Raw genomic sequence first — 27,242 nt, 5'->3', positions numbered from 1 at the left:
TTTTTTTTAAAGAAGTATTTTACTCTAGCTATTGTGTAAAATATGACGACCGATAAAATGTATAGCATTTTATCGGTGAGTAGAGTTCTTTCAAGGCAGGAAAATACTCCTTGTCATTTTTAGAGGAGTGAAATGTGCGAAGACAGTCAAGACCATACAATCAAGACAGTCAATTTTATAAAAAACTAACTTTTAAGAATTTTGCTTTTTTAAACCATTAATATGTTTGACAACCAGATTTTTTAATAAAAGGAATTCAAATGTAGTAAGTTCAAAATTCACATTTCTTTCTTCCTTTCTTTCTTTCTTTTTTTTTTGTCTATTTTACGACTATGCTAAATTTTATCTAAGATTGTACAAAGCAGGAAAATACGCTCGACTGCATTTTTGAGGCGCATTTTTGACTTTCAAAGTGCGAAATACCCTTGCAGGGGCGTAATCATATCTGTATATGACCTTGGCAAAATTGTATATTATGATTAAGTAATAAAAATAGTCAATAGGAAAATAATTCGATTTTAATGCAATGACATCACAATAAAAATTGCACAAAATTCTCTTTCAAACGGATATCAATATGAACAAAACAATGGAAGACCACAGCGAAGAAAAGTAAAATGTTCATCAGTCCAATAGTAAGCTATAATTTGAGGCTCTCAAGCCAAGTCTAGGGCAGAAGTATAATCATACGCCGACAGCCCGGTTATGAACTCTTCAGTCTGGAATAGTCATACAATCAGAGACTGCAGTTTCTCATTCTTATAGTCTCACCTATCTATACTAATAATATAAAGCTAAAGAGTTTGTTCGAACGTGTTAATCTCAGGAAATACTGGTTCGAATTCAAAAATTCTTTTTATGTTGAATAGTCCATGTATTACGAAAGGCTATAGGCTATATAACATCACGCTAAGACTAATAGGATTGGACCAAAAATAAATTGAAATTGAATCAATAATAATCATGATGCATTTTTTCTTGCATCAATAGCTCGAGCGTTTGTTGCCCGAATAGCTCAGTGGGAAAAGTGCTGGACCAACAACACGAGGGTCTCGGTTTCTAACCCGGATGCAGGCGGTAAGTTTTTTAGCATTTATTACCTGAATGTTTTAAAAATTAACTAATTTATAAATTAATGCTTTCAATTATTTTTTATTGATTTTTTCTCGATTTTCTTATTTAACGGAAAACATCGATTTGGATAAGGGTGTGTAATTTTTTACTATATATATCATATATATGTATCATAGTATATCGAGGTTGACCAGCATGCTCGGGAAATTCGAATTTTTTCGAAGTTTATTTTACAAAAAAACGAAAGCAAATGTCCCCATTCAGTTCCGATTGGGTATTGCATGTAATATGTGCTTGTTATTTATGGTAGGTCATTATTGATGGATTTTTTTATAATCCAATCAAGTAATCAATTCAGAAGCAGTCATTGTTACTGCGATTCGTTCATAATATTTTTAAATAAATTATTTTAGGTTCCTTTTAGAGAGGTGTGTTTAATTTTTATTTATTGAATAGCTCTGGTAAATTCTTTAGCATAGGCTTAGGGGCGGTTACTTACTGCTTAAATGTTTGCTTAGTTTTAATTTATGTTTTTTTATAAAAGTATTCGTTATTTAATAATATTTTTCTTGTTAAAATAACAAATGACATTGTAGTTAATATTTTTACACAAATTAAACTGTTCATTAATACTAATAAGATATGTACAGAACTTATATTATTTTTAAGCTAAACATATTTTTACAGCCCTTTTTTTCTCCTAACCTCGATTTTTCCGGTATGCCGGATAATGCTGGGTAATACGGTATAAACTGTTTCTTAATATTATTACTGACCCAGGCAACGCTGGGTATGTTTGCTAGTCAGTCTATAAAAATCAACTGACTATTCCAGACAGATGCGAACATTGCAATGTCGTGACTGTAGCATGTGGATAACATAACAGAACTGTCAGCATATGCTTGTAATATTTCCAGTTTTCGAGAAACTCACTTTTAAAAGTGTAAAACGTCAGCATTTCTTCACTGGTACAGTAAACGTTTGGGTGATTTTTTGCCCCGATCCTGCTCCTTTCTTACCTGCTAAAATAAAGCAACAAAATTAACTGTACAAACAGTCAGTGCTGTCATAGTAAACTGAACTCGAAAAAAAAGTCTTTTAGCCTTTCTTCCCTGCACTCTTCAATTGTTTATGTAGCCCAATCTAGCGGAAACATTTGTATTCATGAATGAAATGAATCGGAACTATTAAACAATGGAAGTCTTCTTATCCGTAATCTTTGTTATCAGAACTGCTGACTTCCGAATGTAAAGAGAAACAGTTGGTAATGAACCACTGTAGTAGAACTTTAGCTGAAACAGTTTCTTCGAAAAGGTAACATCTCTATTTTTGATCTCATCCTTCTCTTAAGAGAAGAGAACAACTCTTAGTTTTAATTTATTATTTTTTGATAGAATAATGAGTCGAAAATTGTTTTAATTAAATACACTTTAATTACAGTTACGTCTCGAAATAAAATAGCAAAGGTAAGGCCCGGCAACGTTTTCCAAACTCTCATAACTCAGATATTTCTTTTTAAGAGAGGTTACCTTTTTGAATCAAACCATTGAGTTGAATTAGAATAGCTACGCAGGGTGAATTTACACGTTATTGATTTTTTTAACTTCCTCACCTCTCCCATATTTAAATATTGTGATGCATCTATTGGCATTCAAAATAAATAAAGATAAAAAAAAATATAAGAACCATTTAAAATAAATTACATTGACCCGATTGAAAGTTATATTACTTATCAAAGCAACTTTGAATTACATAGGAAATGTGCTGTAAAATAAATTGTTTAGTTAAAAGTAGTGTAACTTTGAACCAGAAAATTCAAGTTCTAAATGTTTAAAAACATCCCTTATTATGTCATTGCATCACAAGCTTTCAATAATTTAATATTGACATGGAATAACACAATGTAGGACTAACATTTCAACGACTTTAAATCCCCATCCCAGAGTAGCTTCCAAACAGTTATTTCAGAATAACTGGATGATACCATGTAGTGTGTTGTAAACTTATCATCATACATATAGTAGCCAAAATCACTGATCGAGTAACGCTCTGACGTCACCAGCAATGAAACTCTCGACAAAATGGAGGTACTTAGGTCCGCCAATCCCTACCTTAGGTTATAAATGATAAGCATGAAAACATTGTTTCATTGTTGGAGCAGATAAAATTTGGTAATTTCATTTTACAAAGGTAGCATTTCTCAAAACTAATACATGTGTCGATTTCCGCCTGTAAACTGGATTTGAGCCTTTCTATCTCATTGGTGGTCAGACTGTATGAATAGTTTACTTTTCCGCACTGGGCTACAACAACATAATTTTGTAAAGAATAAAAAAAAACTTTATATTTACTGACCAGTTTTATAAGACCGTGAGTCCCGGCGCTCGTATGTAGTAAACAAACGTTTTTACGCTCTCCTGAAAAGTAGTGAAAATGTCACTTATGCTAGTATGGTTTTGAGGTACATTTATTTATTAGAACACGTCAAATTTAAAGGGCAATCTCTCTGATAAAAAAGCAATCTACCTCCGTCATACAATAGTAATTTTCTAGTTTTTAAAATAAAAAGTAGAAACCAAATATTACAATATTGACAGCAAAGTGCAGTATTGGCCTTTTAAAGTTTCTTATAGTACAATATGCTAAAAGGCTATATGAAGCGGCGCAAAGCCGTATGGATCAAAGTTGCCCTCAATGACTGTATTTCAGAGCTAACTAGTAAGTTAGAAAATACAGGTTTTATAAAGATTTGCATTAATTGACCCTTATCGCATGAAGTTTTTTCCGCCATTATTAATGTCAGCTAAAGGTATGTGTAGATGGTGGTAACATTGAAAACTGAAAATTTCGACTGTGGAAGATAAAATGGGGGGTTTTAAGGGCTAGCCCCCCGGATGCTTTGGCTTTAACGCACATTGCCAATTCTTTTACAACTAGAAAGTCAGCCGTCCAGGAATGACGGGTGAAAATTGCTTTTATTCTTCTACATTTGGACGAAGCAATTGCCTGTTTGGTGATAATTTGATAGTTGAAATTGTAACCCTAACTCCAGTGGATAGCGTTAATTCTCAACCACTTTTTTGATTCTTCATTCCCCTAAAATGACTGCTTTACCAGTAAAACACTTAAGTTACCGGATCGAGTTCAGCCTTGTCGCAATAAAGCCTTTTCCTGCATGTTAAACATTACCAAAACATATTATCAAATTACCATGCCATGGCACAAGTTTCATTGTTGAAACGCGGGTTACTAGATCATTGGCTATTATTTACATGAGGATATGGCAGTTTGTATCCATGTAAGGACTGCTCTAACCAAAAAACTCTCTCTCCAGGAGGTGAATTCTGGCTGCGCTAGTGCCTAGCTCGAAATTGAACATCGTTTCAATCTTTTCAGAACTACGAAAGGTGTACAAGTAATACTGTATTAACGTGTAGTGGGAAAACTTTTTTTTTTGTAAAGGATGAAAATAAAAACGAACTATGCTTTAAAATCGGAAGTAATGTTTTTTTTTTTTTAAATATTCATTTTGTGTAAGGCTTCGAACACTCTGCATTACGGATAAGAAGACTGATCACTCACTCACTGCATAGTAAAATAAAACGTGCATGTTCGATAAGATGATGCAAAATATGATAAGTTCAATGCCGACCCTCTAGCCTATAATGAAGTCATTTCGCCTTCAGAGCTCTCGTGGTCGGATTCTCGACTCGTAGCGCCATCTGCTATTTCCAATGGAAAACAATCCTCTGTTGCTTCTTCGGGAGGTTTTTGTTGTTCGATCCAATGGGAAACATCAGCCGATTTCTAAAAAGAATGAAAAAGTTCAGGTGTTAACATAAAGACAAATAAGTTGAATAAAAACCTTGATTCTTAACTTGACTAATTCAGGAAAAATAATTTAAAGCAGAATTAAAAGCTTTCTATTTATTTCAAGGAAAAAGTGTTTGATCATTTTTACAAATTTAAACCTTTTTAACAGTGGCGCACACAGAAATATTTTAAGGGGGGGGGGAGGTCCAGAATCGAATGTACACCATTTTCATATACTCCCATACTCCAGCACGCATCCAAACATATTCTTTTAATTTTACCGATTGTAGAAAACATTTAAAAAATATTTTTGATATTGAATAATTACTTAGCATTAGTTAATAAAATAGATTAATTAATAACAAGCACTTAATTAAATCACAAGAAAGCACAAGAATGAATGTATTTACTTTTCTCATAATCTCTACTAATATAAAGCTGAAAGTCCCTCTGTCTGGATCTCTCTCTCTGTCCGGATCTCTGTCTGTCTGTCAGGATCTCTGTGACACGCATAGTGCCTAGATTGATCGACAGATTTTCATGAAATTTGGCACAGAATTAGTTTGTAGCATGGGGTGTGCACCTCGAAGCGATTTTTCGAAAATTCGATTTTGTTCTTTTTCTATTCTAATTTTAAGAACATTTTACCGAGCAAATTATCATCACATGAGCGAGTAAATTACCAAATTATCATAACGTGGAACCGTAACATGGGCGAGCGAATGAACATAGCAGATTGGCGAAGAATTCATCATCCATTATTTGTAAATATACAGGTGAACCAAATGACCTTTTAATTTTCTACTACGGGCAAAGCCGTGAGGGTACCGCTAGATAAAAATAAAAATATTGAAGCAAAATCATCATTATAAAACAATTTATATTCATATACAGTTCGATTTTGCAAGAGAAGAAAAAGAGAAAATATATATATATATTTTTTTTTCATTTATTAAATCTGAAATTAGTGTTACGTTTGCTTGGAATTATTTTGCGTGCTACTTACATTGGATATTGTCAATCAAAAAAAAAAAAAAAAAAAAAAAAAACCTCAAGAGCGATGGGAGGGATCCGGACAACTTGGACCCTCCCCTTTAGTGCGCCACTGCTTTTGAAACATTAGAAAACAAATGAACAGAACGCAAATCGCATGTTGATATTTTGCGTACTGAAAAAAATATATATTAAAATCTTTAACATCTAAATATTAAATTTATGATGTTTAAAAAAGTATTTCCTTTTGATAGGTAGAACGAGAATTGAAATGCATAGAGTTTACATATTTCCAAGATTACTGCGTCAAAAATGCGTCTTTTGCCACACAGTGCTATTTTTCTATTAATTGAATGACAGGCCCGTCATTTCGAATTTTTCCAAGAGGAGGAGGGCAGAGATCGTACACTCAATGCGACTTTTACAGGAAACCATAAAACTCATACCCACTTGTACATAAAACAATCAAAGCAATGGGAGGAGTGGGAGGGGCAATTGAACCCTCTCCTTACCCAACCATCCTTATGATAAGCCCTCAAATAAGACCACATTATTTCTTTATTTAAGTACATTAATTTGAAGTCATTAACAAAACCATGAAGTAAACTTGAACAACATTCTCAAAGATGGACTTCTAAATGAAACAAGTTGTTTTCTAAAGTGTGTAAAAAAAAGACGCAAAATACTTTAGTTTCTTTCAATACAAGCGAAGGAAAAATCATTTTGAGCCAATGTGACTCAACATTTTGCCAAAGTTACAGCGTTAAAAGTTTGTCAAGGTTTTCCAATACCGCTAATCAAGAAATTTGTAATTCATTTTCTATAATTTACGAGAAGTCTTCCGTTACGCCACAGGAGAAAATTAATGGAGTCAATATATGTCAATTTAACATGTGCACTCACACCCCATATGGTTTCTACCTCAATTTTTAGACTCATTTTTCAAAAAGATAAAAAAAAAAACGCATAAAAAATTTCGTTTCGGAAGTCAACTGGAGAGAAAGTCATGTTTTTTACTTCTACTTGACCCAAAAGGTCAAGACGCAGTGACGAGAAACATGAAAACATATCTATGTAAGAAACCTGACTCTATCGCAAGTTTCTCACGCTAGAAACAATTCATTTTTTATACATTCTTTCTCTAAACAAAAATTCAGGGTCAGAACCAGAGCTGCGGAGTCGTAAAGAAAATGACCGACTTCTACTCCTTTACACCAATATCAATCCGACTCCAACTCTGACTCTGACTCCACAAGCACTGGTACAGAGTTTCGGACCTTCAGGGAAGATGGCCGACTCCGACTCTTGGAATTTTAAATCTTCGGTTCTCGACTCCGAGTCCTTTACCTCTGAATCATTCCGACTCCGACTCCTCAGTCCTGGTCAGAACATATTTTTTGTATCTCCCAGCGTTTCTCTTAACACGATGCAATCAGTGGTTTTCAAAGTCAGTTCTTAGAATCATTAAGACTTTAAGGATTTTTCGGTACTCCCCAGTACCCCGTTTGAAATGTAGATCTTAAAGTAATATTATTTTTAAATTTGTTTAAAGGTACTTCATGAAAAAGCAATCGAAGAATGTGTTGAATTTCCCAATGAATTTCTTCTATTAACGTTTTTTGTCGAAAGTTAAACCTCTGAATTAATGTGGTTCACCTAAAAGGGTTTAATGAACAAGTTTACTTCTAGTTCGGAAATATTTCTAGTGTGAAATCTCAATTGCTTTCTGTGACACATAATTTAATATTTAATATTAATTTTCCTCTGATTTTAAAATGCAGTAGAATAACTTTCCCAGTCTTCTTTTCCAAAGCTCAGATTCAAATTGTTTTTCTAAGCTTTTTTTAAATGAGCCCTTTAAAAAAAGAAAAAGAGACCTATCCACTTTGCGTAGCTCTTCACAATTTTATCACATTAACACTTCAACATTATGTAATAAAAACTGGAGGGTTTAGAAAAGTAACTGAAGAAAAAATTGAGAAAATTGGTGTAAATGTTGTTAAAAGTTGGAATCTATTTGGCACAAATAATATTGCAAATTTTAATATGAAGGCAAATATCAATATCGTTAACACAAGTGAAATTATTATTATTATTATTTTTTTTTTTTTTTTTTTTGCACTTTATGAGAAGATTTGAAAATTTTTTGATTAAAAAGTTTTAAATCCTAGCTCATGATGTAAAATAACTTAAAACAAAAACGAGTCTTTGCTTCATGATATAAAGCATTTCAAATTCTGGAAAAATTAGAGGGGGGGGGGGAGGAAGAAGCAATTTAGTTTTAAAATGAAAAAAAAAGTCTTTGTTTCCACAATGGCAACATTTAATTGCACTGCGTGTCACTAAAAACGCTTCTGATACTATACCTGCTCATTCCTGCGCAAAATGACTTCCTGAATCCAAATACGACCACATTTCCCATCCTTCACCACATTTTGGAGATAGCTAGCTACTTTTTTTTTTCTTTTTTCAGTTTTTGAACGTTTTATTTAAAGGGAAAGAAACTAACATATTAACTTTTAACATTCTTCTGAGGGGCAACGGAGGTAAAAAGTTGAAACCGGGGGTGCACCGCAACTATTGTTTATCACTTTTTGATAATATAAGAAGTGATAACCAATAGAAGCGGTGTATCCTCAGACATATAAAGATACATTAATGCTATGTTATAAGCATACTTAATTTTCTTTTTAATCGAATTATAACTTAGAATGCAACTTGAATAAATATAAATGATATGGTAAGTTTCTTTACTGAAGATCTGTGACGCATTCAAGATTTTAAAAAGAATTTAACCCCTAGAAAAAAAAATCGGATATGGGGTTCGTAGGATGGAGACCGATAACATGATTACCGGAAATTCAATGAAAATTTTTTGACAAAAAAAAAAAAAAGAAAAAGAAAAGAAAGTAAGAAAGAAAGAAAGAAAAGGATTATTTCTAATGACTTTTTAAATATCTTAGTAGAAATAGACCTCTAAGTCTTCCTCCTTGATAAAAATGTTCATATTTTTGAACTTTAAACATCTCCACTTTTCAAAAGAAGGTTAACAGTTACGACTTGACAGAGGCGGCTAGTGGGGCTTATAAGTGCGAGGGCATTTTCTTTAGGAAGTTAAAGACTATTTCAGGCTATCTTGAGTGACTGAGGGGGGGGGGGGTTAATGTTCTCTTGCGTAAATGTTTTGAAATTGTCGTTTTAAAAACGCCGTTTCAGTAGAGTTTTGTCAACGTTTGGGGAATGGAGAAGCGTTTCCAAGGTTGTCCCCGTAATGTTTTTTTTTTTTTTTAATGAAGTATAATTAATAATAATAATGATAAAAACGAAGAAGTTTGGACTGTCTTTGGGGGTAGTAGGGATAAAGAAGGCTCTTCATGGAAAAAAATCTTAAACTGATGTTTTAAAGACGCAAATTAAAGCCATCTTTAGTAAACTTAAAGCAAGGGGTTCAGGGTTCTCTACCAGAAATATTGCAAAGTTTAAAACATTTTTTGAACGTCCTTTAAAACGTTATTTCAGAAGGAGGAACGATAGTGTTCAGAAGTGCTCTCAGTATTTTTTTTTCTTTTTGAACTGATGAAATTCTAAGAACTCAGTCTTGAACTTCCTTTGGGGACTTCAGAAAAAGATTTCCGGATTTTTTTTTTTTCTAAATTAGAGTCTTAAAAACGCAGTTTTACCCTATCTAGGGGGGGTTCTTGAACTTTTTTCCCTCAAACTGGAGTCTTCATAACGCAAATTTTGTTCATCCTCGAATTTAAAGAAAGGGGGGAGCTCGGAGATTTTCTCCCAGAAAAATTTCAAAATTGAAGTTTTAAAACTGAAATTTTAAACAGTATTTGGTGACGTAACCTCACCCAAAATGTTTTGGAATTTAAACCTTAACGTTGAGACAATCTTTGATGATGAAAAACGTTAGGGGGTGGTCGCTCTCCCCCCCCCCCTCCCGATTCGCCGCCGCTGCTAACTGACCACGGATTGTATGGAAAGGCAAACCTCCGGTTTTCAGGAGGAAATGCACTCATCTATTAGTTTTTAGGGATGTCAGCGTTTGCAGATGTATGTTAGCTTCTAAATTAAGCACTATGATAACTAAAAATTTTTAAAAAATGGTAAATATTAAATAAACATGCGTCGTTTTCAAAAAGAGGGACATGATGGGAAAAAATGGTGTTCATATTTGGTTTCGGTAGGTCATTTTTACGTAAAAATCAGCAGAAAACTTTTTTTTTGCCGCGCCTTTTACGTACTGTTTTCGACTAAAAAGACCAAAAATACTTTTAAAATGTAAATTTCTATGCTCAAGAAACATATTTATGAAATGTTTTAATTTTTCTTTCTTTCTATAGTTTTTCCAGTAAGAAAAGCTTCCATTCCGCGCTCACGACAACAAAATTTTTACTCCCCAAAACCGTCGAGTTTGCAATATTTTCTCGTTAGAGTCGAAAAACTGAATCTGATACAAACATTTTCTGTTTTCAACAGTCGGTACTACTCAGAGGAACAAACATTTCGGAAAGTTATCTGGACAATCAAGGCCATTCTATTTTCATGAGCGAATGAATAACAAAAACAAGCGAATAATAGTTTTTAGAAAATATTTCGAGCAATGACAATGCAATAAGAGCCTTACTGTCTACAAACCCAAAGCGAATAAAACTTACTTTTTTGACAATTTATTCTTTATAAGAGATTTTATATAAAATATTTGCATTGAAATAGGTTTTTCCTTATTACAATTTAAATTACTTCATATTTTATTAAGTTAATCCGAAAAATGACTTGGTAAAAATGCATAAATTTAATAATCAGTGCCGAATGATAAAATAAGAAAAGTTCGGAGACATACAATGAAACTGATGTATGCACTTTTGTCTGATCTTAGTTTCATCAAAAATTCGTAAATTCACGTAACATAAACAAATCAACGCACTATTATATCTTTCAGGCTAAACTCTAGAGATCAAAGTTCATTAAAAAACTAAATAAAAAAGAAAAAAAAAATTCTTTGGTCGAGGTTTCCTGAGCAAAGATTTTTTTTTACATGATTGGTTACTATCCAGCATTCATTTGGATTTTGAGGTCTCGAATTCAATTTTTTTTTTTCGCAATCACGAATTGCGATAGGACCCTACTCGTTGGGTTTATTTTTTCTACAAATAGAATGGAATGGAAATGGTCAGAAGTTTGCACCCGTCATATTATGACTGGTGATATGCTCTATAGCAGGTAATACGAGGCATATCCATAAAAAAGAAATAGTGATTAGGATGCCGTAATAAAGAGAAAGAGTTTATGACTGATATCCACTAGTCCACTTACAATAAAAATTATTTACAGTATATAACGTAAATAATTTTATTTCTTATCAATCTTAAATGATAAGAATTAGTAATCTAAAAACTTTGTATTTAGATAAAAATTTGCTGTTTAAGTTCATCAATATTGGTTTTTTTTTTTCCTGAAAATACGTAATTTTACACAAAAAACTTTTCTTTTAAATGTAAAGTCTGCTTGAAATACGCTTTGGAAAAAAATATGAATAAAACGAAACCGCAGACGATTTATAACTATGACGACGAAAATGTCACTCTCTAATTAAACAGTAAAAAAAAAACATCGTTATCGTAACCTGAATATTCAGAGCAACATCAACTTTGGTCAGGTGAGGATAATAAGCAATTCAGAGACGGACTGGCCCGCCGGCAAATCGGCTAGCGGGCCGATGCACCCTCCCGCCTATGCTCCCTTGCGCTCTCAAGGCTGAACACCATTTTTTTTTACTTAAAAAAAAATTATTTTATTTTTTGGTGCAATTTTCCTTTTTTTTTTTTTTTTTTTTGAGCTAAAAAACCTGTGCGACTTCACTTCGCTTTTCTTTCCTTTTCTTTAAAACCGTAAACATGTGTACCATCGGGGGGGGGGGGGGGGGGTTCCCCTCTTTCTTTCAGTCTTTCTTTTTTTCCTCCCCTCCCCCCCCCCCCCCCTTTTTTTTTTTTTTGCGTCCTTTGGAGGCCAAGGTTGGCGCCTTCTTGCGGGACCCAGTTCGCCCCTGAAGCAACTCCTGATTAGATTAGAATTACAATCACTGATCTACTTGAACGTAATATGTTTTCGAAAAAATTTTAACCTATTCTAAGTGACATCAGGTTTTTCTCTCAGAAAATATAATTGCATCAAGAGCGTTTTCCTATTGCCAATAAAACGGACGATGTAAAACAGCACTTCTTCCTTTCGTGACTGGAAGACTGTCATAATATTTCAAATCATTATTTGAACAGCCTCACATTGCAGAAAAAGAATTGCGCCGCCCTTCAGTTGAATCAGTTGGCCATATGACACGTGAACTTCAACTCAGGGCAAAGAATAATGTCATATAACCATTTGAATTATTTAATTCTTATGGCTTTACTAGCCCTCTAATAATGACATTTAAGCGCCAATAGCATCAATTAAAAGACACATTTATGGTTCATTTGAAACAATAAAATTTGATGGTGAAAGTTCGCGCGATTCCGTAGTATCATCCAATTAGGTTATTTTCAATGATATATATGTAAACAGATGTACACGTATTTTCGTTGAAGTTTTATGGAGCATATGTTTAATTTTTTCTTCGTGCCCGACTTTTGAATATTAATGTACTCATGTTTCTTAAGTAGTTATCTTGTTATTCTATTTGCTCATTTGACTGTACTGCTCCAAATACTTTTTAGAAGAGTGACAGATGATACATACACGCACACACACAAAAACGAAAAATGTAGAACAGAATTCGCCATTTATCGGATCCTAAAAGTTTAAATAAATGAAGACTTTTATTATTTGTATTTGTACAAGAAAAAATATATCTTTGCCAATTACAATTTGTTATTCTCATGTAGTTTAGTGCGGGTTTTCTAACCATTTTTGATCCGCGGACACTGACAATATTTTTTTTTTTAATCCCGTACCGTTGATATTTTTTTCTTTTTCATTTTTTTTCTTTCTTTCTTTTTTTTTTTTTTTTTTTTGGAAATTATTTTTCGACTCGCAGAAAGTTAAAAAAAAAAAAAAAATGGATAAGAGAAAAACCCCTTCCTTCCGTCTTTTCCCATGCTTTGTTAGAAAAATAAAATAAATTTTAGACTGACGAACCATTTTGAGAAAAGTTAGCGGGCCGCTGAGATTTTTTTTCTCTTTTTACAAAATAAATAAATAACATAATAATGAATAAATATATTAATAAAAAACTTTACTGATATTAAAGATATGTCTTAAACATTTAAACATAAACATTGTAGATAGCTAATTATTGTAGAATAAGAATTTTGTAGAATAAGAAGCATTAGAGAAAAATCATGGAAAATTTGAAAAGTTAATCACAAAACTCACGCAAAAAAAAAGTCCTATATGATATTATTATTGCTTTTTCATTTTTTGAATAAGATTTTTTTTATTTTGGACAAGTAAAAATCTCCGAGGTCTGGCAAAATTTTACTACGTCGGGCCACCAGTTGAGAATCACTGGTCTAGTGGATAGGGTCTCTTTCTTTCACTCAGACGACTCGGGCTCAATCTTTGGCATGGGCAACGGGAAATAACACTTCTCTCTTATGGTATAAGATCCCACTAGGCTTGACCTACCCTCATCGAGTCTCTTAAAATTGTTACCATATGTGAAGAGTATAAGTTGTAATTATAACGTAAAAAATTTCTACCTCTTTCACGTGAACTAATCAGGGTTGCCAGGGTTTGAAAGGTGCCTAAAAATGACTAATTTACCCTCATCGAGTTTCCAAAAATCCTAATCATAAACGAAGAGTAAAAGATGGAAATAAAAAGCTAAACTAAGGTTGCCTACTTTTTTCGGCTCCCTAATCAGGGTTGTCAGGGGATAAAAGGTTTTCAATGAGGGAGATAATTTACCTCTCATAGAGTTTCTGGAAATTGTTGGCACAAATAAGGAGTAAAAGTTATAAATAAAGCGCTAAAGTAAGGTTGCCTACCTTTTCCTGATCTCTAAGCAGGGTTGCCGGAGGCTAAAAAGTGCCCAAAAATGAATAATTTATCCTCATCGAGTTTTCCAAAAATTATTGTCATAAATGAAGAGTAAAAACTGTAAAGAAAACGTTGAAGTAGGGTTGCCTATCCATTGCGTGTGAACTAGGGTTGCCAGGGGCTAAGAGGTGCCCCAAAAATGAGTAATTTGTCCTCATCGAGCTTCGAAAAATTGTTGTCATAAATAAAGATTAAAATTTGTAAAGAAAAACGTTAAAGTAAGGTTGCCTACGTTTTTTCGTTCCCTAACCAGGGTTGTCAGGGTCTAAAAGGTGCCCAAAAAATAAGTAATTTACCCTCATCGAGTTTCCACGCACATAAGTTATATAAAAAAATATTGGTAAAAATGTTACAAAACCAATAATATATAGGTTGCCTAAGCAAAAGTACTCCAATCATATGGTTGCTGTTGTTCGAAGTTTCAATATTGAAACTTTGAATAGACACTTGGAACCTATTACTAAGCGACAATCCTAAGGCTTCACGATAAAATTACGAAGCTGTTGGGGAAGGGACACCGTCTTCCCCTAACTTTTTGTTTTTGCTTTATTTGAACACTTTTTTGCTCAACTTTGTACAGTTCTAAACAGAGGGAAAAAAACTTAACTATCAGGTCCCACAATAATATTTGAAATCTGTTCGAAATTGCATTAGGAGAGTTATCTTCGAACAAACTGTATTGGAAAGAGATTTTGACGCAAAACGTACGCAAAAAAAAAAAAAAATATTTTTTTTTGATCATGTAAAGGGTATTATTTAAAGATTCAAAAAATTTCAACATTGGCAATTTATTTATTTATTTTTTCTTTTTTGAGAAGTTCAAATTTTTTTGGTCAAAAATTAAATAGCACTGAACATAAACTTCAGAATCAAAAACACACACACATTACCTTAAAAAAAAAAAAAAAAAAAAATTACATTTAAGTAAAGTAATGTTATTCTTTGAAACCTTGACATGCATACTTATTTGGCAATCAATAATTTATTTTCGAAATTTTAAAATATTGCTTATTTTTTGAAATAAAAAAACTAAAATAATTTCAATTTTTTAAAATCCCCAAAGGCTTTTGTTTTTTTTTTTTTTTGCACGCACTTTAAATTTGCTTAAACATTTATTAAAACATTTTCTGGTATTAATTATGTAAAAAAATCGTATTTTTTTTTTAAAATTTCATTTTTAAAGATATAACATGATCTAAACATTTCAGTAATTTATAAAACGCCTATCCAATGCCGTTGTGTTAAATATATTATCCGGATTGCAAAAAGTGTTGCTTTAAAAACTGTATCTTTAATAGAAAAAAAGTCCTTAGGGATTCCAATAACATGAAAACAGAAAAAAAAAAATATCATTGAGAAAAAAGCAATTTTAAGTTTTTCTTTTGCATAAGAACACATAACGAGCATGACCTAAAACCACTCATAACTTTTTTAAATATTTGAACTAAAGCGTTGAAACTTTTTCCCTGTGTTTGAAATAATTTTGAGCTTTGAAATAAGCAATAAACATATTTTTGATCGTTTGATCATTTTTGAGGTACTGCAACACCTTAAGCATATTTTAACTTTTTGTTTTAAGAAACAGGAATTTTTTTTTAAAAAAGAGAATAAACAAAATTTTTTCTTTGGACTTAACATTGACAAAGTGAGGAGCTTGATTGATTGGATGGTAGCATTTCTCCACGCGAAAGAAGAGATGCAACCGATTTTTTTTTTAAGTACAAAGGTTCAAAATTCAGGTATAAACTTTTTCAACTTTGTTCAAGCATTTTCAATACAATTTTTTTACCCTCTCAATAGTTAAAAATAAACTAAGTTATATACAGAATGTAGCGTTAGAAATTTATTCGCCGTAATTGATAAAAAAAATCAACGCCTTTATAAGTAGTGTATAAAAATTGTTCATACCATTTATTTTTAAAAAAATAGTATAAAAAATACTGAATTGCTGTAATAACTAGTATTCCATAGTTTTCTCACATTTTTTAGAGAGGTTTTCTAAGCTATTACTCCAAAAACAAATAACGAGCTTTTTCTTGTTTCAAAAGAATTAATAAACACCAAGGGTTTTTTTGACAAAATTTATCATTTTAATACCTTGCGTAAAGTATTCGTAAACTTTTGAGCATGAAAATCGGTTAGAATTCAAAAAATAAAGCTATAATATTAAAGTTCATTTAATTTTGTTTTTCTACATTCTTCCCTTCCCTACTAAATTTGCTTGAATTCAAAAACGCTTCACATATTAATTTGTACGATCCTTTTTCTTCTTCTTCTTCCTTTTTTTTTTTTTTAACGGGAACACTGCACGGACCACAATGCGCAATACAAAACACGTAAGTTAAAATTTGACAAATATTTTACCTAAAAGTTAGTAAGACTTATAAATCTTACAACTATTTAAATCTAACCCCTTTGATTAAGCTGTTAAGTCTGTGGTTAGAATTTTTTTCCTAACATCGCCACCAGAGAAATTGTCTGCACTAGTGACATGTAACAAGATTTTAGATGGACAGTTAATAAAAGGGACAGAATTATAAGCATAAAAAAAAGAAAAAGAAGTCATCAAGAACTATAAAACTAAAGAGGAAGAGAAAGCTCTGAAAAGCGTTCCTTGAAAAGAATAACAGTAAGCGTTCATAATTTTTAAACCTGATTACTGAACAGGAATTTAAAAACCTTTCAAATAAACTCATTATTAACCTTTTATTGTCGAAAAGGAAAGTGAAATGCTTGCAAAGTTTAAGCCAACAAATGAAAAGCTAATAATTTTTTTCAAGAAAATATGAAGTCACATGATGCGCCCAAACGAATCATACTGAATAAGTGGAAATTCTATCTTTGACAGGAATGAAAAACTGGAATTCCACAAGGGAAAAATGACATAAAACTTCAAAGAAAATGCATTTTTTTATCTAAAATGTAGCTCATTCGGTGAGCACATAAATGCTTTTTATTGTTGTGGACTTTTTTAAAAAAATTATGTACGTATTTTATCTTTGAAGATATGTCACATCCCCCTCCCCCCCCCCCCGCCGTAAACGTGAGATGGGACAATTTTGTTGCTGTTGTATAATAAAATTAAAAACATAACACATCTCTTCCGCATGTATATTTTAAACACGTCTACTCATCTTTTAAACCCGTGGAAATCTTTTAAGTTTTATTCTGGAGTTTACACGACAATAACAGTTGAAAATAATTTAAACTAAAAGGTTACACCGATAAGAAACAATTAAAGAAAATTTATAACGTGTTCGATTAAAACTGTTCTATACATTTCGACTATCACCTACTTGACGGAGACAGCAAAATTATTATCAGTAAACTTCATCAGGTGCAATAACAGCTGTAATATATCTTAAGAAAGGGGTCTCACATTAATAACAGTAGAATATTCAGATTTCAGTTTTAAGACGATCAGTACAGCTTAATTTGTGTCATACTTTAACGCATTTTAAATGCGTCTAATGAATGAAGGAAATAAAAAAATAGAAAGAAAGAAAGAAAGAAAGAACAAATTGTTTTAAAAAGATGCTGAATACAAACATTTACCATTAAAACTTGATCCCAGAAAAAAAAGGAAGAAATCGTAGAGCGTATGCTCGATTGTATTAAAAAAAAATAAAAAAAAACATTCAACGCAACACAAATCGGAATCTAACATGTAGCATGTCAAAATGTGAGCCTATAATTCGTTCCTCTCATTTTTAATTGTATAGGAAAGTTCAAATGTACTAGAGTTAAAACTGCCTAATACTCTCAAGCTGTGAAAGTGAATATAAATGAAATTTGATACAAATAACTGAAACGAATAGAGAAAAACGACAAAAATGTTTTACAGAAGTTCTTCGCCTAGGAAGAGTATCGTATGTAAAGTTCCGCTTTGAAAGATTTATGTTTCTCATCTTTCAAAATGCAAGCCTTTTATAACTCGTGTTTTTTACTTGCGGTAAACGAAAATGTTTTCAAGTAATGCAAAATATGTGTTACAACGGAGCTTGATAAACAAACGTAAATGTTCATTAAAACATAAGAATAACAAATTTAAATGAAATGTAGAAAAAGTAAATAATAATAACGTATAATAAGTCAAGAAAAATTTAAAAAAGAAAAAAAAAATCACTCAATGTTATTCAGTAGAAGCTAAAGAATAAGAAAGAAAAACTAAAATCAGTGAAACTAATGCTCAAGGAATCACTATAAAACGTATAATAAGTCAAGCGAAATTTAAAAGGAAAATCACTCAATATTATTCAGTGGATGCCGAAGAATATGAAAGAAAAACTAAAATCAGTGAAACAAATACTCAAGGGATCACTGTAAAACGTATAATAAGTCAAGCAAAATTTAAAAAAGAAAATCACTCAATATTATTCAGTGGAAGCCAAAGAATATAAAAGAAAAACTAAAATCAGAGAAACAAATACTCAAGGAAACACTATTAAACGTATAATACGTCAAGCAAAATTTAAAAAATAAAATCACTCAATATTATTCAGTGGAAGTCAAAGAATAAAAACTAAAATCAGTGAAACAAATACTCAAGGATATTCAATCAGTAAGTATTGGAGGATATGTGCCAGTTCCTTTACGTATCACTAAAAGTTATGTGTTAATCGAAAAATGAAAACATTTTTAATAGTTATAACAACAATTCCGAAGTTAAAAATAATAATAATTTGCCAATAAGTGAACAAACATTGAAGTTCCATGAATTTAAGATATCGGATTAAAATTCGAATATTTACGCTTTATAGCATACAAATGCTCTTTTTATGGAAACACAAAACTTTTGTTTGCTAAGTGCTACGAGAAAAGGTGATAAAGAAATAACAGCCCCCCCCCCCTGAACGTTTAAACCAGATTTATTTTTATACTTGCTTACCAAGAAGTTCAACATTCTACAAATCAAACGACCCTTCATAGCCCGTATTCGTAACCAGCTCACCGAATGAAGAGATTAAAGCTCTATAAAGTCGTAAAACTTCGTAGAAAATTCAAGAAAAATGACATCATCACAGATCCAAAGAGCTAAGCATCTTCAGGGAACGGAATCAACAGGTCAACCAGGAGGCCACAGGAACGCCCACGGATGGTGAGTCACAAGCAGACCACGAAGAGCATTTCCCCCTTGCAACAATGAAAGAAAAAACAAATCCATTTGAACTTTACCTAGCAATCAAAAGGGGGAAAGGAGATGCTCTTGTGATAAAAGGAACATTTCATGAAAGTTTCTTTTTCACTGACAATAGTTCAATCACCTTCATTTAAAAGCATTACAGTGGATTTACTTGACTGCTGCGCTGAAGAGAATTATTAGGAAGAGATTTCTCTTTTTTATGCACATGTTAAGTGTCATGACTTAATGATAGCATGCTTGCAGATATTTATGATTGTGTCTAGTTGAGATTCGGATAAAAGCGACATGAAAATAGCTGACTCAAATAAAAATTAAAGAAAAATGTATCGATGTAATTATATTGTTCCATTGATCCGATGGTCAAAATATCCACACAGCACCTCATTCGCCGATATTTATCGGTGCGTGTAGTCAAGATAGAATAAAATATAATATAGAAATACAGAGGGTGTTTACAAACTTTTAGGGCGATTTCGGTGAAGGATTTGCAAAAAGAAAATGTTTTCATGAGGAAAACGTTGGCAACGTCTTACAATCGGAAATAATAACAATCGGAAATAATAATTTATTTTCACATTGAAAATAATAACTATTGGCTGCTACATTACTTATTTTCTTATTGGAAGTAATAATTATCGTCTGCTACATTATTTTTTTCTCTCATTGGAAATAATAACTATCGTCTGCGACATTATTTATTCTCTCAATAGAAATAATAACTATCGTCTGCTACTTTATTTATTCTCTCATTGGAAATAATAACTATCGTCTGCTACACATTATTTATTCTCTCAAAATGTCGCATGTTACACTAGGTTTGGATAGAAGGGTACGTTTTTGCGCTTTCCAATTAAAAGTATTTTTATTCCGTAATTTGAAACTGAAATGCACGGTATAAAATGTTCTAAGTGTAAAATAAGCAATATCATTAACCTGGAAGGAAAATAATCCCGTCAATCGGCACTTCTACAAGGAAAGAATCTAAATGAATACATAAGAATGCACGTATTGTATCAAGAATTTTTAAAGTGAAATAACTAGTAGCAAGGAAAAATTCACCGACGCAGAAATCGATTCTAAACCCATTACACACTACTGTAGCAAGAGTAAATAAAATGATAAATCAAGATTTACAACTCAAAAAAGCTAACAAACGTTCATGTTCACTGTATTTTGCTTAGGCATGTGACTCAACGTAAGACGTATTGCAGGATAATGTACGAAAATTACTTGGCGGGGGATGAATGGAAACATATTGTTAACCTTGATAAAATATGGGTTTACCTAAATGATTGTAACAGAAGAAGGTCTACTTAATATCGCGAGTGCGGAGGGGGAAAAAAGGTCCAACCTTGGTTCCGAGAATGTAAAGAAAATTTAAGAATTGTTTATGATTATCGCAGGTTTCTCTTACAGTGGGAAATTAAAAATTCAAAATAGGGGCAACAAATATTAAAATCAACTCATTATACTATCAGGAGAATATTTTATGCCTGATATTTAAGGAAGAAGTTCCATTTTTTTAATCCCAACGATTTTCAAAGTGAAACTTCACCAAGATATAACCACCAGTTAGACTTTCGGAAGCTACCACTGCATTCCTAGAAAAAATGAAACTTGATACTAGTATTGCGTACACACTTTTTCAACATATTCCTGCATAGTCCTCCGATGATTCTCCAATTGGCTATTGCGGCTTTTGTTTACTTAAAAGAGCTCATTATAAACGCAAGTCCATTACCATTGACGGACTTAGGAAAGTTGTGGAATAGGAATGGCAAGCGATATATACAGAAATGCTACGCAAAACCCTTCCATCATGGAAAGCACAATATGGTCTTATAGTCCAGAAGCATTGTTATCAGATTCAGCAATTAAAAAAAAAAATTAATTTGAATTTTGACATCTTGAATTCAAATTATGTTTTTCGCAATCACGAGTGTGTGTATGTAGGCGTGTGTGTTTATGTGTGGGGAGTATGAGTGTTTGTGTGTAGGGGGTATGTGTATGTGTGTGTAGGCATGTGTGTTTGTGTCTGTGTGCTGGCATAAGTGTGTGGGTAGTTGTGTATATGAATGTGTGTGTGGGTTGGGGGGGTATGTGTATATGTGTGTAGGCATGTGTGGGTAGTTGTGTGTATTTGTTTGTGTATGTGTGTGTTTGTGCATGTGTGCGTGCGTGTGTGTGTAGTTGTGTATGTATGCGCGTGTGTGTATGACATGGATGCAACCTGGAGACGGCTTGCGCTATAGGAGCAGCATCGTGAGGACCCGGTCGACGGTGATGCTGCAGAGGGTGGCGGTGGGAAAATAAAATCAAAGGACATCAAAACAGTCAAATGAGAACAATAAGCAGTCGTAATTGCTCAAAAATAAACCCGAAATCGTTCTAAAAATGTGTAAAAACACTCTGCAGTAGATTTCAATATACATTTTTAAAAAAAAAGTATATTATTTGTTGCTCCATCCAGGGTTCAAAATATCTGCCAGGCGTTCGATTTTCAGGAATTTCTGATTGCGTGCAGTTGAAAATTTTAAAAATATGCAGATTTCAAATATGCATAAAAAAGTTGCACGCAATTTTGTTTCTCCTTCCAGTGTTCAAGACATCCGTAAGCAATTCTACTCAAACACAATTCTGATTGTGTATAGTTAAGACACAGGTTTAAAAAAATAATATAGGTAAAGCAGATTTCAGTACATATCGCAACCCTAATACAACACGGCCACAAGTCAAAATTTGTCAATTTTGAGTTATATACATGTCTTTGTGTATTTTTATTAGTTCTATTAAAATGCAAGACAGCCACAAACGAAAAAAAAATTAACCTTATTTTTGAGACCAGTCAGTGTGTTAAAGGCGCATTACATTTAAATTGATTTATCTCGAAAAGTAGTTTTTGCAGATGTGGTAGCGTTGTACTAGGTGTGCCATGCATTTAAAAATGTGTTTCGATATATTTTGTTTTTGTAACCTGGTTTTAAAAATATATCTGTGTGGCATTGTATTTGGAAGCATTTATGATTTTGTGCAGTTAAAATACGGATAAATAACAGTATAAAATGGAAGCTTTCTTCATGAATCATAGAAAATTGTCTCCACATGCTCAACTTCTCCGATTTAGAACTTGAAAGTCAAATAACAGAAACTTAACGAACTTAAAAGTTTCATTAAAAGTTCCCACTGATACTCAATGATCCGACAGTTAAAACCCTGGTTTCTAACTGCATAAACTATACATTTCTCTCAAGATATTGAATTCTGTTGACAAAAAGAGGAAAACGAAAGAAAAACTCTTAAATGCACTGCAAATTAATGAGGTTTCATATTGTGGCAGAGGTAAGCTTTTAAGTAAGAAGTACGCTTTTAAATTAAAGTTATTTATTCTTTTTTTTCAATTCGTCTCAAACAAACATAATTTAAACTACGTTCAAAGTTTTTCGGGAAAATAAAATATTTTTCCATACTTCTTCTCAAAACTTGAGTTAATAAAGTAGGCCTCAAAACCGGTTTAAAGAGGTAGAGAGAAGACAAGAAAAAGAAACACATTAAGTAGGTGAATCATTAACAATAATTAACATCTTCTTGCAGCACTAATTGCAAGACATTGTCTTCCGACAACGATTAATACTTCATTTATTATTTCTGTCATAAAGCTAAATTTATGTCTCTATCTAATTACTGATATCGGCTGCAATAATCGGCACAGTCAACGTAAAGAAATTGTATTTCCGTATACAATTATAATTCACGTAACTTTTGATTTAAATAAAGATGGCACATTGATTGAGACGATCTATATAATTTTGCAACTCGAATTATAGACAAGTACTACTATAAAATGACGAAATGAGCTGCCTAAAACACGCTTTTTTCACGTGAGTCTGCTTTAGATACTTTGTTATTTTTCCTTTTCGCATTTTCTCTTCTCTAGTTCACATTACGCGTCTAATGTACATTTTTTTTTTCATTATATTCGTTTGGGAAAAACATTTCTTTGATTAAAATAAATATCGCGTAGTCGAGATGGCAAAGGGAAAAAAAAGAAATTTTTAGTTAGTTTTAGTGCTTTTTTTAGATTAAAAATTTTAATACTTTTCAAATAAGTTTCTACAAAAAAAAAAAAAATCCCGTATTATCACTGAAAAAGTGAAATGCTTTGCTTGCAGGAAATTTAAATATTTTTTCACACACAGAGCAATGTATTCAAGTCATATATTTTGTTTTAATAATATGAAACTGCCATTCACTAAGAGTATTTTATGTAAATATATACGTAAATAAAATTTTTGAAACATGTTTCTTTGGCTATTAATAATAATATAATTTTTCATAATTTTTTCCAAAAACATTAATAATTATAAAAAAAACTGTTGAAAGTAAAAAACTCATGGTAAAAAAAGCTGACGTTTAAGAGAAAAATATGGCTGATCATAAAAGCTAAGTTGATTGAAAACTGAAACGTTCTGAGAGATAAGATCTAACCATGATTTGGCTATGAAAAATGAGGTTAAAGCCATTTTCTTTCTTATCAAAAAAGTGGTAATACAGTTGGAATTCAGAGCACATGTTCAAAAAAACTATGAAATAGAGGAGAATTATACTTAAAAAAAAAAGATTAAATACCTGTGTCATCGCGAAGGATACATCCCCGCTATTTTGCGACGTAGGAGTCACAGGTGCCCCTTCGAGATCTTTTTTATCCTCACTAACAGCTCCAGCTCCATTACTCTGGAGCTCTTGCTCTTTATTCTTCAAAGATGGCAAGTCCTCCAAGAGGGCACCGTGCCTCAAGCGATTCCTCCTTCGGCACAGGAGTAGCAATAGGATAAAACTCAAACTGAAGAGGAGAGCGGCCACGGCGAAGACCGTGATAGTCAAGTGGAAGGGGCATGGTGCAGCTAAGGGATCCGATAGCCGAATCACAAAACACGTGACCCCCAGGCCGAGCAGTCCGCAGGCCGTCACGATGAAGGAGGCCGTGATGCAGACACATCGCACCAGTGTCGAGCTAAGTGTCGTCTGCTGCTTCCGCGGCGGAGGGTCGTCCGTGTAGTTGTTCGCCATCGTCGCATGTTCTGGTAGCCACTCGCACGCAACCCGCACCGGTTATGATTTTTTCCTTCTATCGCCTGCTGATCTGTTCCTTCTCTCATCAACACGCCGTGTATCGCAGTGATAGCGATCTGCGGCCAGTGGTTTGTTTGGGTTGAAGCGGAGTTCTAAAGTTGCGGTTAGGTTTTTTCTTCGTTCTTCGTGGGAAAACTGTTGCAAGGTTGTCTTATATCGTTTCTTTCACGTGAACTGGTCATTTGTACTCGAGAATTAGAATAAAAATAAGAGCTTTTTTAGCAATCGCTGCAAACTCTTCTTTTCCTTCGTTTATTTCGTTAACTTATTTAAAGTTTTAAAACACCGTGAACGAACAATTCATGTTCTTGTCGAGGGAGAAAAAAAAATAAATGAAGAAAAGGTATTTCCGACTCATACGTTTGACACACCTTCCTTTTTTCGTCTCCATTCTTTTTCTTTCACTATTTCCATTTATTTATTTACTAGCAGGGCCGGACTAATACTCCGTCAGTCCGTGCCCAGGCACGGAGTAAAGATTTTTGAGGGGCGCAAAATTGCCAAATCAAAATGTGAAAAATATTTGCAACTGAGCTGCTGAAAAAAAAACTAAATTCTCTGGAAAAAATACTGGCACCATCTACAAATGAAGAGGGCGCATCGCGATATCCCTTTATCTATTCTATAACCGTAGTCTGCACAAGTTTGAAGTAAAAGGTGTTAGTTCTTTTATACTAATTACAGAGACTTTAAAATCATTTTGTCATAAGTAGGATCAACACCAGCAGGGGCGCCTCGAACTTAAATTTTTAAGAGGAGAGAACTTTTCTGCCGAACGGAGATCTAAATTTTGCAGAATGATAAATTATGGATATTCACACATGTGCTTACATCTTTAGTAAATAATTACATTTAGGCATTTTATTATTTCAACTAGTGGTACCCGCACGGCTTTGCCTGTAATAGAAAAATTAAAAGGTCTTTTGGTTCGCCTGTATATTTACAAATAATGTATGGTGAATTTTCTCGCCACTTAACTTGCACCCATGTTTCGGTTCCACGTTATAATTTAGTATCTCGCCAATTGGCTTGTGTCCATGTTACGGTTCCACGTTATGATAATTTCGTAATTTACTCGTCCATCTTATGATATTTTTGTTCTTAAAATTGGAATAGAAAAAGACCACATCGAATTTTCGAAAAACCGCTTTGAGGTGCACACCTCCATGCTTCAAACTAACTTTGTGCCAAATTTCATGAAAATCGGCCGAATGGTCTAGGCGCTTTGCGCGTCACAGAGATCCAGACATCCAGACATCCTCCGGATATCCAGACAGAGAGACTTTCAGCTTTATTATTAGTAAAGATTTTGTCTTCAAATTTTCAGAATCATCAGGCAAAATGTCCCGAATTATGAAATTTTTGGAAGATTACAGTGATTTCCCATCGGAAAACAAAATTTCGCGTGTTTTTTTTTTTTTTTTTTGCAAACAGAAGCGAAAATTGAAAAATCCGACGTAAAAAGATTTTTTAAGGTTTAAAAATTTTTATTATGACGGGGTTGCGAAAATTAAAGCCTCGCGAAAAAAATGCTCTTACAGTATTCAGTGCAATTTGGAAACTCATGGCACGCTTTAGACTAAAAAATGTATAGCGTCTGGGGTGCTGATGTTTTTCTGTTTCTGTTTTTCTTACTTTCATTTTTTTCTTACCATGAAAATCTCAAAGCTGAATGCTGAAAAATGTATATGCCGTTAAAATATGGTTCAAACGGATAAATCAAAGTAGAGAGAGATAGAGAGAAGTGAGATTTAAACGATTGATATGAAAAGTCGCTCTAGAAGTTGTTAAATGGTTGAAGGGAAAAAACGAAGGTTAAAACAAGAACTCTGCAGGAGATTAATGAGACACGATATTTAAAATGAAACATAGTAGAAAAATGACCATAGTTATCACACAAAAGTCAAAAATAAAATAAAATAATAAATAAATAAAAACACCTCCGTCCAAATCAATAAAATATACTTCTGGGGCTGTAAGCGTTTGAATTCAAACATGTTAAAATGCAAGGTAAGGGTGAAAATTAAAAGTTTTAATATTTCCGGTTTTAGGACTGTAATTCTGAAAGAGTTCCCAGGCTTAGGTGAAACCCTAGAATCCTAAAACCTGATCCCTATAACATCATCAAAGATTGTCTAAAGTTGTTTTCGAAACTTTAATTTTGAAAAATTTCCGAGGAAGTCTCCGCAAATCTTACCCCTTACTCTAACGTCATCAAAGATTGCTTACAATTTGCGTAATTATAATTTCAATTTTGAAAAGTTTTCGCGGAAGTTTTTACAACCTTCCCTTTCCACCTTTAAAGGTCGACTTTTGTTTAAACGATTTCAATTTCGAAAAATTCCGAGGGGAGAGGCACTAAATTCTCCTCATCTTAACATCCCGAAGATCGTCTAAAACTGCGATTTTTGAAATTAAAACTTCTGACAATTTACTAATGAAGATTTCTCCAATCCCATTCCTTCTCTTACAATTACTTACAATTACGTATTTTGGACGAAAAATGTATGGGGGATGATCCCAGATCCCATTCCGTTCCCTTACTTTAACAAGTGTTGCCTGCCGACCGAGTGGTGTAATGGTTAGGCGTTGGCATCTTACGCCTGAAGACAAAGGTTCAAACCTGGCTTTAATCGATGGATTTTCAAGATGAATAAAATAGACAGCGCCCGGGTCGTATGATTTTGCGGCATGTGAAAGATCCTTCGATTATTCGTTTGGCTTGAAGTACTCTCGGGAAAATTAAATTCCCAGCTCAGTTTCGTATTGTAAGATCCCAGGTACCTAAATCTGATACGGATGCTACATCGGGAGATCGCACTAGGTCTACAAAAGTCAAAGCCTCTAACACAGTCCCATTAGAAATAAATAAAAAAAGACAAAGATTGCTAACAACTGCATTTTTTTTTTTTTTTTTTGGAAAATTTTCCTCTCTAGCTTTGACAACCTCTTCTTCCCTTCTCTTTTTCAAATTTTGTGTACAGAATTAAAATTTCAAATCGTTTAAAATTTTGTTTTGAGCCTCAAGTTCGAAAAATTCCAAACTAAG

At 32.9% G+C, this 27,242-nt stretch overlaps 1 protein-coding gene across 1 annotated transcript; it reads right to left on the bottom strand.

Moving 5' to 3' along the window:
- Positions 1 to 502: 502 nt before the first annotated feature.
- On the bottom strand, positions 503 to 24,236 carry LOC129216031 (uncharacterized). Its single transcript, XM_054850174.1, has 2 exons — positions 23,690 to 24,236; positions 503 to 4,881 (listed from the first exon to the last, which is right to left on the bottom strand). The coding sequence occupies exons 1-2, from the start codon at positions 24,128 to 24,130 to the stop codon at positions 4,735 to 4,737; spliced, it is 588 nt and encodes a 195-aa protein (XP_054706149.1). The 5' UTR covers positions 24,131 to 24,236; the 3' UTR covers positions 503 to 4,734.
- Between the last annotated feature and the right edge of the window lie 3,006 nt (positions 24,237 to 27,242).

Source organism: Uloborus diversus, chromosome 2, assembly GCF_026930045.1.
Source record: "Uloborus diversus isolate 005 chromosome 2, Udiv.v.3.1, whole genome shotgun sequence".
Lineage (NCBI taxonomy): Eukaryota > Metazoa > Arthropoda > Arachnida > Araneae > Uloboridae > Uloborus > Uloborus diversus.
Note: the sequence above shows the minus strand (reverse complement) of the source record. Positions and strands in the feature narration are given on the sequence as shown.